This window comes from Thrips palmi, unplaced genomic scaffold (genome assembly GCF_012932325.1).
Source record: "Thrips palmi isolate BJ-2018 unplaced genomic scaffold, TpBJ-2018v1 HiC_scaffold_1, whole genome shotgun sequence".
Classification (NCBI taxonomy): Eukaryota; Metazoa; Arthropoda; class Insecta; order Thysanoptera; family Thripidae; genus Thrips; species Thrips palmi.
Genome location: NW_023144620.1, coordinates 5,274,658 through 5,288,573, shown reverse-complemented (window position 1 = coordinate 5,288,573; position 13,916 = coordinate 5,274,658). Strand labels below are relative to the sequence as shown.

The window sequence follows — 13,916 nt, the reverse complement described above, 5'->3', positions numbered from 1 at the left end:
TGATTTTCGCACCTCCGGGATTTTCTTTATCGCAGCAGTATTTCAAAACTGGGTCACTGGGTCGACTGGGCGCTCCGTCGCCTGATCGAGACTGGCCGAGGCGGGGCTCCGGGTCGGGGGAGGGAAAGGGAGTCACAGGACACGCGTGCTCGGCCCCGCCGCGTAGCCGCGTGCACTCTGAGCACGTACACGGCCTCGACGGCCACTTGGCCCGGCATGGCGGCGCGGCGTGGCGCGGCGTGCTCCAGAGACACTGCTGCTGCACTCCAGCGTGCGTGTGAATGGCGCCTCGCCCGCCTCTCCCGCCTCGCCCCGGGCGGCCCAGCCACCCTGCCACCCCGTCGCGCTCGGCTTACGCGTCCTCGCGGCTGGCTGAAGCCAAGACAATGTCGCCTGTCTTTTTCCCGGTGCAAAGGGCCCACTTTTCGCGTCGTCCTCGCCGCCAAGTCCTGGGCCTCGCAAAGGGCGCCTGCGAGGTAGGCACCCCGGTGGACGCGCGTGTCGCCGTGCTGCCGCGCTCCGCTTCGCAGGCGCTCCGGGCCGCAGCCTCTCGACTCCACGGCCTCGTCGTCCTCGTCCTCGGCGCCGACCGAAATGATTCTAATGCGAGTAGCGGAGGGTGGGGGGCGGGGGGCTGCCGCCGCCCACCGGGGCGCGCCGAGGCCAGCCGTGGCCGGGCCAATTTCTGGACGCGATCACTAATTCAACTTCTTCCAGTGCCGCCGCCCGGATGGCGCTTTCATGCGACCGCGCAGCCGGGGACCGCCGGGGACGGGGATGGGATGGGGCCCGGGCAGGCCCGCGACGGCGACGGGGTCGACGCGGGTCGGCGAGCAGTCACCTCCCCGACGAAATATGCCTGGCGCGGCCACGGCGACGGCGCGGGGCGGGGCGGGGCGGCGTGGGGCGGCCCACGACGAGAATGGAGAGGGGCATGAAAGATGTAGAGGCCCCCAGAGTATGACTCAGTATGCCAGGTGCGGGGTGGGAATCGTCGCCACGGTGCGCGGTGCGGGCGAGGGGGTGGGGTGGGAGCTTCGGCTGCCCCTGGAGAGCAAAATGAAGGTGTAAGGAGGGCGGCAAAAGAAGGCGGTGGGGGTGGCGGTGAAATAGGAGCTCGCCGACGGAGGCGATCGAGGGAGGAGGACCAGGAGGGCCTTGAAGGGGGCGGGGGCGATGTGTGGCCGGCCACGGTGCGCCGCGCCCCCGTCCCGCACCGCCGCACCGCCGCACCGCTCCAGATCGAATAACGCCAGCGTCACGCTTCGCCCCGCTTCGCCTCGCTTCGCCACCAATCGGCCCACCGGCCGCCGAGTACCGCCAGGCGCGCCAAATTTGAACCGACAGGGTGCACTCTGCCGCGTCCTCCACTCCGTTCGGCCGGCCGGCCGCTGTGCCGAGGCCGAGGCCGCTCGGCGCTGCTGCTGCTGCTTTGCCATGCCGCCATGGCACTGGATGGCCGCGAATGAAGACAAACTGACGGCCGGCCGGGCGGCCTGGAAACTGGAAGTGCGTACGCTTTGGCCGTAACACACCCCGTTACGTTTCCGCTGCGGTGCCCCCCCTCCCCCCCTCCACAGCTGGTCGCGGGGGAACGACCCCCGCCCTCTTCGCGGCGGCGGGCGCTAGTGTTGCCCTGGGGTGTCATTCCACGGCCTGCACAAGCTGAATTTTTCACGGCGTATGGAACGCAAAAAGGGGAGGGGCGCGCTCTGGAGGCTCGCACACACGCGCACGCTCACACATACTCACGCAAATACACACGCACACACACTCAGGCACACGCACACAACGCGCGGTCGGAGTTCCCCTCAAGCCCGGATTTTTTTCCCCGTGGCGCGTCATAAAGTGAAGCACGTACTCGGAGCCGACAAGCCGGCAAGCTGGTTAGCAGGAAAAAAGAAGTCAGCCACTGCGCTAATGGGGCATGGCCGGCGTGGCGTGGAGGGGCGCCAAATATTCCAAATATTTCCCGTTCCCTGCGGTGGGATGTGGCGCTGCGTTACGCGGCGTGATGGTGTTGACGACGAGGACTCTGTATTGAAACAACGCTCCCCGCCCGCCGTCCCGATAAAACAGTGCACTGACAAAGGCAGGTTGAACGGTGCTGTCGTCGCTCCGTCTCTCTCGCACCGCCTGCGGAACGCCCGCGCCCCACGAGTGCGAGAGAGACGGGAGTCGGACCGCAGTCGACAACTAACTGCCGACGCGGCGCTTTTTCATCCGGCCGCGCTTTGCTAATGCCAGCCTGGCCTAGCCTAGCCTCGCTCGGGGAGTCGCAGGACTCGCAGGACTCGCAGTGACTCGCAGCGCGCAGCCCTCCAAGACTTCTGTGCCATTAGCCTTCAGACTCTCGGGGGCGACTGCGTTATCATAATATCTCGGTTTCTCTTTCTCTGCACACGGAAAAAAAGAAATTCGCTGATTCAGCGAGAAAATCGCTGACTCAGCGAATTTTGGCCTTCTAGATTTGAGACAAGGGGCAAATTCGCTGAAACAGCGAACTTTTGTTCGCCAAACAAATATTCGCTGGAATAGCAAACAAATATTGCTGGGATTGCGATTCATGAACGCTGGGGCAGATACGGAATGTTGGATAGGAAATGTGTTAGCGACTTTGGTTTCGCTGAAATAGCGAACAATCTTTGCCCCTAATCTAGCAAAACGCGTATCGCTGGCTGATCCAGCGTCAACATACTTGCTGTTTGACGTTGGTCCAGCCCAACGGATGTGCACCGTATGATACCTGGTGACGCTCAGCTTCGCAAATATCCAACCTCGGTTGGATTTGAACCCGTGATCTTTTTAATACCAGACGCACGCTTTACCTCCAGGCTACCATGACATTCTCCTCGCATCAGCCAGAGGTTCGCACTTGTGTCCTGCGCCCACTTTCGACATGCTGTATGTTCGTTTAGCAAATAAATTCGCTCATTGGTAGGCAAAATGTGATTGCCACATCAGCTAACTGGGGTTCGCTAAACTAGCGTTATTTATCCTCGTGTCAGCGTTTATTTTCGCCACTTCAGCAAACTTGAGTCTAGCAAACGCAGTTTCGCTGAAGTAGCGAAATATTTTTTTTCCGTGTGTCGGCGCCGCGCCTCGCCACCAGGGCCTTCCCTTCCATTAGCAGGCCTGCCTTCTCGCTGACCGCCGCTTTTGTCCCGCTCGCCATGTCGCGTCGCTCTGTCTCTCTCGCGCCGTCCGCGGAACGGCCCAGACCGAGCGACGAAGGCACTGCTTCAGCATTAGCCTGCTGCACTGGGATGAGTGACGGGACGTTTTTCGCTTTTGTCTCTCTTTGCTGGTGGCGGGGATGTCCACCTCCACCATCTCGCCGCCGTGACGCGCGCGTCACATGACAACGAACGTGATGCGCCATCGTCATGACCCCGACCACCCTGACGCGGAGGGTAGTACTTGCGGCGGACAACACAACACATGCTGTCCGATACACTGCACGCGCGCTCTGTGTGCGCGCGTGTGTGTGTGTGTGCTGCACCCGTCATGTGGCGACCACCGCTGGCATCACTAGCGCGCCGTGCATGTGGTGCAATGTGTCAGAGGCAGCCGGGCAGCGCTGGCCACTCCATGGAGGCGTGCAGGCCGTACAGGCCGGCCGGGCTGTGACACGGGGCCGGGGAGGGCGCGTGAGGCGGCCCCGCCCCGCCGCCCCGCCTTGCGCGTGCCCCTGCCGCCGCGTCTAAATATTTATTCGCGTTCGTCCCCTTTGCGCTCTTCGTGGCGGCCGGGGCGTCCAGGGCTGCAGGCCGGGCCGGCGGCAAAGGCATCAATGAGTCAGGGCGCGCGGGGCGGGGCGGGGCCTACAGCGGCAAAGTGTTTATGGCTATAGTGTGACTCGGTAACAGGTTGGCGGGTTGGCGGGGAGCTACTGACCCGGCCCGTCAGCGAATCAGCTCTGCGCCTCAACGGCCTCTCCTCGAAGCCACGTCGGGCAGTCCAGTCGGGGCTGGCGGCGGGCAGCCGAGACGCCTCCCCGGCCTGGCCCGGCCCGCCATCGACCACTGCATTGCTAAATTTGAACACGACGGGGGACTTGCGACGAGCGGCCGGAATGCAATGAGTGCAATTAACGAGTCCTTGTTTTGAATCGCGGAATTGCTAGCGGAGCGTGCTCGGTGTTCTTGGCTTGTAGGTTCTTCGTGCCTGCCGCCCCCTCCATAGCGGCCTTGAACCACTCCCGGGACTCACCTGGATGAGCTCGCCGTGCGTGTGGCCGCTGGCAGTGAAGGTGAGGTGGCAGTTGTAGGGTATCCGGTCGAGCGGCGGCTTGCCCAGCGACAGCTCGTAGGTCTTGCCGACATCCCCATAGTACGTGCGGTTGCACACTGGAAAAACAAAACACACACACACACACTTTGAATGCGACGAACAACGGGAGGGACGAATACACACCCCGTTTTGCCACCTGAGTCGCGCGAGCCGCGTGCGGAGCGGGTGCGACGGCGCTGTCGCAAAAACTCAACGCGGCTCGTGAGTGGAAGAAAAACAAACGAAAAAAAGAGAATAAAACGAAAAACCAAATGAAGTAAAATTTGGGGTGTTGCCCCACCGCCACCACCGCTACGCTCCCTCTCGGAGGGCGTGTAACTCACACACGCTGGCCTCCCCTGCCACGCCGCTCATGAATTTCGCAATGGAGTGCCGTTTGATTCAAGCGCGCAATAATGGAAGGGGCCGTTTGCACCTTGCTGGCACCGAGCCCCGTCATTTAAATATGTGTCACACTCACACTCACACTCATACACACGCACACGGATGAGACTAATGGCGAGCATGTGTGTGAGCGCTCGGCTGCGTAGCCCGGCCGCCCGCGCCGCCCGCGGATGATGAATACGAAATTAATTAATCGCATTCGCTTCGCGGTCTCCGTCGGCGTGTGGATGGTGTGGATGGTGTGGTGGATGGCGCGGGCCGCCGACAACGCACGCCTCTCTCTTAACGCGCGGATCATCGACGCGCGGAGGAGGCGGGGACACCGCGGCGCGATTCGGAATAGTTATGAAGTTGGAACTTGCATTGGTCTACACAACGTTTTATAAATCATTCAAATCGCCACAAATATTAAGACGATAGGTCATTTTTTAAAGGATTGGTTGACTGGGGAGATGGATGAGTTCTTAAATCATGGGCTGTCTCAGATTTCCTTTTTTTTTTTCAGTGTGCCACCCTGCCCCGCTTGGCGTCGCTTGGCGTGAGCTCGAGAAGCAAACCGGATAGGGGATGTCAAGAGGGGTTGAGGAGTTACACCTGCCAGGCAACACCATGTCAGCCCCCCCCCCCCCCCCCCCCTCGGGGAGCCGCGTCTATCTCGCGCGACTCGAACAAAGCCGGGGTTGGGTCTCCACTGTTCTACTCGCGCGCGCACACACACAGTGGCACTCGTACGACTTTCACTCACACACACACCACCACCACAACACAACGCACACAGCGCTGTCGCCACAAACTGGAGCGCTCCACCAAAGCGAAACATTTACTCGGCTCCGCGTGATGGCTGGGCAGGGCACGTTGGCTGTTACATTTGCAATACAGCGGCTGTTTGTTTTGTTTTCGCGATTCTGGCACAGTATTCCGGCGGCCTCTACTTTTTCATTTTTCCTACCTGTGCAGTGCGGCGGCTCGTCACTCTTGTCGCCGCAGTCGTCGCGGCCGTCGCAGTACCGGTCCAGGCGGATGCACTTGTTGGTCTTGCAGGGGAATTCCGAGATGCGGCACGCGGGCAGGGCGGCGGCCGGGGGCGGCCAGGACGGCGGCCAGGGCCAGGCCAGCCCCAGGAGGGCCGCCCCCGCCAGCACCGCCCCCCAGCGCGCCGCCCCCCGCCGCGCCGCCCAGCGCGCCGCCCTGGCAGGTGTCACCCCTGCCGCCATGGCGCGCCTGCCGCGCCTGTGGAGAATGCCGCGAACGCCTTAGAGCCACAGCGCCGAAACATTCCCTTTCCCTTTTTGCAAAAAGAAAACGCCTCCGACAGTTACTACCGCCGCCGTGGCCACCGCTCACCCTCAGTGCCTCCGTCTCGTCGTCGGCGAGGTCGTCGGCGAGGTCGCAGAGGCCGTCACCGCCAGCGCCGCTGCAGAGGTGCGCGGCAGCGCCATCGCCCCGGCCTGGAACAGAGAGGACGTGATCAGAACGCGGCCGGCGCTTCTCCCTCGCACTCAGTCGGGGGATGCAGTGGAAGCGCTCGGGCGAGTGCTTTCACCGCTTTCGCCTCGCTCGCCTCACTCGCCTCGCTCTTTCATCTTTCATCAGCGGCCCGCCCCGCCCCGCCCCGCCCCGCCCCGCCCCGCTGGCCCACAGTCCGCGTCAATCACCAGCAAGGAACAGAGCAAACACACAGCGGCCTTGGGCCGACGGGCCGGGTGGGCCGAGCCGAGCCCACAGCGCCCAAGCCCACCCACTGGGGCAGACAGCCCAGCCAGCCCACCGCGGCTGAGCCGGGTCGGATGGGACTCAGGGTGCGGGTTCGAGTCCTGCGGTTCCCTGTGGTTTTGTGTGCATTAGCTGGCATTCCCTGGGAAGGCTCAAAGTGGCGATACGGGGCAAGGCGGCAGGGTGGAGCAGGGATGCGTGGAATCCAGGGGTGGACTCCCCCTTAGCCTAGTGGCAACCTCCCTGGACTGTGTCCCAGCCGTCGAGGAGGTGGCGACCCTAGAAGGCCCAGTGAACATCCGAGTGATAATCCAGGCCAGGCCGGGAAGACTCGCAGCAGGCTTCCGGGACCTCAGGTTGCACTCGGTGTACCCTGCTAAGCACAACGCGGGGATCAATCAGAGGCCAGGCGGCAACCCTAGCGGGCCCCGTTGGCCCACCCAGGGCAAAACCCTCCCCTGCATTCCAGTTGGCTAGGTGCCAGTGCGCCGCCCGCGCGCTAGCGTTTCCACCCGGCACCACGGAGGGAGACTTTTTGGCGCGGCACGGCGGCGGGGGCGTGGACACCGCATGCCGCCGTAAAGCCAGACAGAGGAATCGTTACATCGTGCGTCAAAGTCGGAGGGGACGCGCCATAAATTCGGAACCAAATTTTGTCCCTTTCACCACGCAGGCAGGGCGGCGGGCGGACTGGCAGGCAGGCATGCAGGCGGGCCCGTGAGAGGAAAAGAAGAACAATCTCCTAATGGAGGCGAGAGGGCGACACATCCCACCCCGGCCGCAGGGCAAGGGGCAACCCTAGCGGCAACCCTAGAGGCAAGCCTAGGGGGTTAGCCTGGAGGCAACCTGGCGGTGGCAACTAGGCCGCGGCGGTGCGTCTGCCGACAACAAGGAGGCCCGCAAGCACGCCGCTCCGCGCACCCCAATTTGGAGCCAATTTGCGGCATGCGATGCGTTGGATGCGCGCTAAAGCCACGCCCCGCCACGCCCCCACAAAGCTCTGTGAAGCTCTGCCTGCTGTGCTGATGAGGGAGCCGCGAGAAACTAGAACCCCGTCGCGATTTTTAAGATTAACATTTACCACAAGAGTCTGAACCAACGAGGAAATGCCGTTCGAACGAGGAGTCGATGATTGGTACCGACCTATGCGATTCGAGTTCGATTATTTGAGGACTAGAGAGCTCGAATCGTGTACGGGTCCACTGTGCGTCGGTCTGCCGACTGCTTTTCATTGAAATGCCGCACGCACTGGCGAGGCGGACACACTGCTATGACTTCGGCTGCTGTTCAGCCGCTGCTTCAGCACTTGTTCACCACCAGCGGCGGTTGTTCAGAAAGTGGTTCGCGAGAAAGTGGAAGGGAAGGGGGTGGGGCCTCGGTGTCAGCCGCGGAGCGGAAAACTTTGGCAAGAAGGGCGCGGGCGAGGCAAAGCGCTCGGCCAGAAGTGAGGCCGCTAAAATCTGGCTCCAGCTAGAGGCTGCCTTGCGGCTGCCTGGCGGGTACCGAGCCCATGCTGCCTGGCGGGTACCGAGCCCATGCTGCCTGGCGGGTACCGAGCCCATGCTGCCAGGCGGGTACCGAGCCCATGCTGCCAGGCGGGTACCGAGCCCACACTGCGAGAAAAGATCACGGTAAATCCTGTACTGATTACTCCAGACTTCACCGTACTTTTTTTAACAGGCAATACCGTCGTTTTTTTACAGGCAATACCGTACTTATTTTACAGGCAACGCCGTACTTTTTTTACAGGGAATCCCGTACTTTTTTACCCGGCAATCCCGTACTTTTGATACCTATCAAAAACTGCTATAATGTTTTTCAGTCGGTCGACCCTCGTTTTCAAGATCCTGATGTACGTAACTGCTGAAGTCGGACTCCTGGACCCCCCTTCCGACCACTCGTTGAAAAGGTCTTGACGAGACCTATCGAAAGGTGCAATAAAATTTTTCAGTCGGTCGACCCCCTTTTTTCAAAATCCTGATGTGGACAATTCTTGGGAGCGGCCTTTGTTGTGACCAGATCTAGTCCTTCCTACGGCATGGTCTGTACGAAAGAACGGTAACTTCTGTTAAAAAACTACGGAATATTTTGTAAAACAAGTTCGGTAAATACTGTAGACTGTACGGTGGATACTGGTTTTTGAAGTACGGTAAAGTTTGGCAAAAAAATTATCCAGGATTTACCGTCATTTTTTCTCAGAGTGCATGCTGCCTGGCGGGTACCGAGCCCTTGCTGCCTGGCGGCGCGGCCGCGGGCTGCCCGGACGCCCGACGACGCGGTCCCCAAAAAGCGTAGGCGTCGCCCCAGCCCATCACGAATTCACGAGGCTCCATTATTAATTGCCGATACTCACTAGCCCTTTCGCTTTTGCCGGCAGGGCGTCCGGGCTCAGGCTGCCGCCAGGGCGCTGGGAAATCACTCCAGCATCCAGCGTAGCTCCGGCGGCGCCGGGATCAGGCGGCGGTTCGTTGGCTCCGCGCGGCTTACAATGAACGCAACTTCCCCCCCGTTCGTTCCCCGCGGCTCTTTGTCCGCAGATTGAGTACTATTTGCAGAGATTGGCGGTGTCCTTCCGATTCGCCCCGCTCGTGTTTTTCTCGCCCCCCCCCCTCCCTCGCGCCGTCACTGCAGAGAGGGCGCGGCCCCCGCTGTTGGGTTGAATCGCGAATTGGCACCGCGCGAAAAAGACAAATGGCAGGCGATGCTGGCGATACGCGCCGCCAGAGCCGGGCCGAGCCGGGCCGAGCCGGGCGGAGCGGACCCGGGGAAAAGGGACAAATCGATGCTTTCAGCGAGTCACCACTGCAGGCCAGGGGTGCGTCCGAGCCACACCACCGGCCCTTTAGTGCAGCAGAGACAAGAGCAGGACCTGGCGGGCTCGCGGGACGCAGCCCGGGCCAGTGGGTCAGGCGCGCCAACGCCCCGACGTTCGCGAACCACATGACAACCGTACTTTTGTCTGTACGTTTTTCGCCTTTATTTTTGGCCAACGCAGCGAGGACCGCCGTGCGCGGCCCGGAGGCGGAGCTGCCGTAGCCCTCCCGGCGGCGGCCCGTATGCGGCATGAAAAATAAAGACCAACTCCCCGCGGAGTTAGTGTCGCTTCCCCGCTGTCGGCCGTCGCGCCCGGAGGAGAGGAGAGGAGAGCTCGCCGGAGGCACTGAGCCGCGCGGTTTATCTCGACACAAACAGAAACAAAAACTTGATACACGCGGACGCGTGCGTGTCTGCTGGAGCAGGGTGGGGTTCCCCTCCCTTCCGCCGGCGGCGCGGGGCCGGCGCGCCGAGGGACGGCAGAAGGGCGCAGAAAGCGTTATTGGTTTGGCCGACTTGAGTCACCACGGCTTGCCCGCTTGCCCGCCCGGCCGCCCGGACGGGGCGGGGCGGGGCTCTCAATTTTCCGCAGATTTAGCCCCGGTGGGGGGAGGTGCCCGGAGGTGCCCGGAGGTGCCCGGAGGTGCCGCGAGCTCCGGGCGGCGCGGCGCCAGCGGACGCATTCCGAGCGCGAAGCCTCTCTCTCTCTCTCTCTCTCTCTCTCTCTCTCTCTCTCTCTCTCTCTCTCTCTCTCTCTCTCTCGCACCAGTGGGGCCACCCGAACGCGGGGCGAGAGAGACAAAAGATCGGCCCGCTGGGGTTGTCGTCTCGGCATCTCCCTTGCTAATTTGGACTCGGGGCGCCAAGCAAGCGACGCCAGGCAACGCCAGTCTGGCTGCACCGCGGCAGTGGCTCCACCGCAGTGGCACCACGCCGGCGGGGGGCGCGACGTGCTTCAAGAGCGAGGCACTCGGCGGGGCGGGGCGGGGCGGGGCGCCCTCCAAAAGTAGCGCCCTACCTGCGGCCCCTCGGCGCGCCTGGGCTCCGTTTTTGCGTTGGTGACGAGGACGCCGCCGCGTGGGGGCAAGCGGTGCGGAGTCCGAGTCCGACAGAGCTGTCCGACAGCCCTCTTCGGACGCAAAATTACCCGGTACCCGCGCCACTGCTGCGAAATCCGCACCCCGCAGAGCGGGTCGCTCAAAAGAAGGGAAAAAATCATGTACGGCGGGGGATGAAGACGGCGAGATTGCAAGGCTTGGGGCTGGAAAAAAGTTTTGGCCGCCCCAGAAGTTGGGGTTCATACCGAATCAGGTCACGGAACTGCGCGGGGCGGGGCGAGGCGGGGTGGGGCGGGGCGGGGCCTCCTGTAAGGCCGTGTCCCCACCACACCACATGTCAGACGCCGCGCAGGATTAGGCGCTCTATTGATTTCAAAGTGGCCAGGAAAGAAAAGAAGGTGGTCCAGACAGTTATGTGATTGCTGCAGGTCCTTGGGCCGCTGGCTGTGCTGGTCCGCCCTCGCTGTCTGCTGTCCAGGAACGGAGAGTGAAACGGGGACGGGGCGACCTGGCAGGCAGGCAGGCAGGCGTAAGGCGGCTGGCTGGCTGGCAGAGACAGGCAGGCAGGCAGGCAGGCAGGCAGGCAGGCAGGCAGGCAGGCAGGCAGGCAGGCAGGCAGGCAGGCAGGCAGGCAGGTTCGATAATGATAATATGGTTTGAGCAGCAGGTGCAGAGGGACGGAATCACGAATGGGGTGGGCCTTCCCTGAGGAGATGAAAGAAAGAAGACTCGGCGGCGCCACGGCCTCGTCGTCCTCCCCGTCCTGCCCACCGCCATCCGTCGCGCCATTCTTCGCCTTTTCCGCATTTCGTAATTGGATTTCTCCTGCGCCCGGCCCATCTCGCCCCAATTAATAATTATCATTGCGATTACCATCACTGCGCACTGCTGCTGATGAGAAATTCATCGGGCGCGAGCGAGTCCACCGTGCGCCCTGTCCTGTCCGCCAGCGCGGCCCAGGGCCCAGGGTCGGTTTCAGCGCTCTGCGTCTCTCGCAGCGACACGGGACGGCGCACGAGTGCGAGAGAGACGGAGTGACGGAAACGGCCCCCGGGACCGGGGCGGCTGCAGACGGGCAGTCAGGCGGTCGGCGGAGCTGGGAAACGAGACGCCGCCCCCGCCGCCGCGCTGCAAACCTCTAAACTCGGCAAACAGTTGATGACGTCGATTCGATTGAGTTCCGGCGGCGCTCAGGCGAGACGCGAGACGCCGAGCGCGGAGCGCGGCACGCGGGAAGGGGGCCTTTGCGACTCATATTTTCCCGTTGCTGCAATCAGGGGGAAAGCTTGAGACTCCGCCGACGGCGCGGGGCGGGGCGGGGCGGGGCGATCTGGGGTGGGGTGGGGCGGGGTGGCTCGGCCGTCGAGCCAAGACGGCTGAGACGAGGCAAAGAAGTCTTATTGAAAAGAGCTCGCGACGAGACGAGGCCACAGCGACGACGAGGACGACGTCGACGACGTCGCGCTGCGTCAGGTCCGGTAAACTTTTTTTGTGCGCCAGTCAATTTGGCCCACTTTGTCCTACATTGTGCGCTGCTCCTCCCCGACGAGGACCGCGGCCTGGCTGGCTGCCTGCCTGTCTGTCTGCTTCCTCGCACTGCAAGCTGCAAACCGCCGTAAAGTCCGCTACGCCAGGGCCTCGGCCAAGGCCGTGCTTTTGCCTTTACGGCGTGCACACTGTATGGACCATTCCGCATTGCTTCTCGGAACGTCTTCTCTTCACCGAGACGGCAGGGCGGCGGCAGGCCAGCCAGCCAGGCCCCGGCGGACCCACTGGTGTTTTTCAGCGCACCGCGCGCCTTTTTTTACTTTTTATGTACGACGCGCAAGTCACGGAGAGGTGGAGGGCCTCCAGGAGAGCGAATGGTCAGGCAGCGCCCGGCGAGCCTGCAGCGCCGCGGGGACCTCCTGCTTTTGTTGCTTCCGCTGTTGTTTGTTTTGAGAGGTCGAAGCACTATTGACGTAGCCGTCGTATATTCACGTCCCTCCCGCGCTCTCGCTCCTTCTCTGGAGGAAAGACACACTTTTCCCAGCGGTCCTTGAACCTCTTTCAGCCTCAAGTGGAGCTTCGTTCTTCGGTCGGTCCGCAGCCATTTGCTGGATTCCCGGATTCCAGCCGCGCGCCGTGCCGCGCCGCGCCGAGCCTCCGGGACCGCGACGCTCCCTCCCCCTCCCCCACTTATGGACAGCCATTCACAAGTTCCGCGGGGCTCCTTTTTATGTCCGAGCAGTCCTTGTGGCCGCCACCACGGCCACCGCGGCCACCGCGGCCACCGCGGCCACCACGGCAAACACGCCCACCGCAGCCACCACGCACCCCGCGGCCTCGCCGTGTCACAGCGCGCCGATCGCCGCCGAAAGCAATTATAGCGGAACGAAAAGGCGGACAGGAAAACTCCGGTTTGTTGTCAATTCCGCGCGACGTGACGTGGGATTGCCATCGACCCCGATAAGGCGGCGCTGCGCGGCGCTGCGCGGCGCTGCGTGCTGCGCGGGGGAACAACGGCCGCCTCGCCGCCACGGCCCTCCGCCGCTGCACGCCGCCACTGCCAAACAAAATTCCGCCTCGAATCACGATGAATTTGCATGCCGGCGGACTCCCCGTCGGACTCCTCGGCAGCTCGCGGGGACGGCCACGACGGTCACGACGACGACGTCGACCCTCCCCGCGGCGGCACGGCGCGTCTTGGCGCTTCGGCCTGTCAAATCAATTTGTCCGACGAGTAAATACCGCCCCGGGCGCGGACAGCATTACCCGCCCGCCTTAACCGCCCCGTGGTGGGGGAGGTCCTCGCTCTGCTGTGCTGCCCGGGCCCAAAGAGGGGCCCGTGGCGTATAAACGCCCGGATGGAAATGCGTTGTCTTTAGATGAGAGAAGGGGGCGTCACCGATTTGACATTCGGCGTCGACCTGGCGCTCGGTCGCCTTCTGCCTTCAGCCTGCACCTCTTCGTCCCTGGCAGTCCCTGGCAGTTCCCGGCCGATCGAATGATGGAAACGGAATAAGGAATAAAAAGGAAGGAGGCCGCCGTCGTCGCCTCTTTCTGTTGGTTCGACTCCTCTGCGGCGCCGGGAAGCCGGGATGTTTGTTTTCGCTCTGCGCCGCTCTGCGTCGCTCTGCGCCAATCAACGATCCTCACGTTCGCCACACGATCCCCGCCAATTCGCATCCCGGAATCGGTTCGCCACACTGGGAAAGGGAAAGAGGAGGGGGAGGGGGCAGGCAGGGGAATTTTAATCAGATGATGTATACCAACGCATCAGCCTGACTCTGACTCTCTGACTGCGGACTTCAGCCCCTGCCATCTTTCGACGACACTACGTGAAAGTTGGCTGTGTGTAAAGTCATGCGCTTTTACGCGGACCTCCGGGGAAAATCCTGTTAGAGAATCAGCTTGAACTGCCGCCTCCGTTTCCGTGCACAGTGTCAATCCCAACGCGGCGTGTACATTTTCTGTGCGGAGAGTGCGCCAAGCTGGACAAAAGTTGGGTTTGTTTGCGGAGGGCCAGGAGGGGCGGGGAGGACGGGCGGACAGATGGACGGGGCCCGTGAAAAGAGAACGAGGGGGGTGTAAACAGGTCGGAGGGGAAATATTTTCAAAAGTTTTGCCTCGGCATTTGGGGGGGCGAGAGCTTGGCTCACGCTCTTGAGGCAT

At 62.5% G+C, this 13,916-nt stretch overlaps 1 protein-coding gene across 1 annotated transcript in view; it reads right to left on the bottom strand.

Moving 5' to 3' along the window:
• The window catches only part of LOC117643321, a 24,599-nt gene extending 10,683 nt beyond the window's left edge, over positions 1–13,916 (bottom strand). Inside the window, exons 1-3 of the mRNA XM_034382166.1 lie at positions 13,904–13,916; positions 5,627–5,761; positions 4,213–4,349 (exon numbers count right to left, since the gene is read on the bottom strand). Coding sequence (XP_034238057.1) covers positions 4,213–4,349; positions 5,627–5,761; positions 13,904–13,916 — 285 coding nt within the window. The remainder of the gene's footprint in view (positions 1–4,212; positions 4,350–5,626; positions 5,762–13,903) is intronic.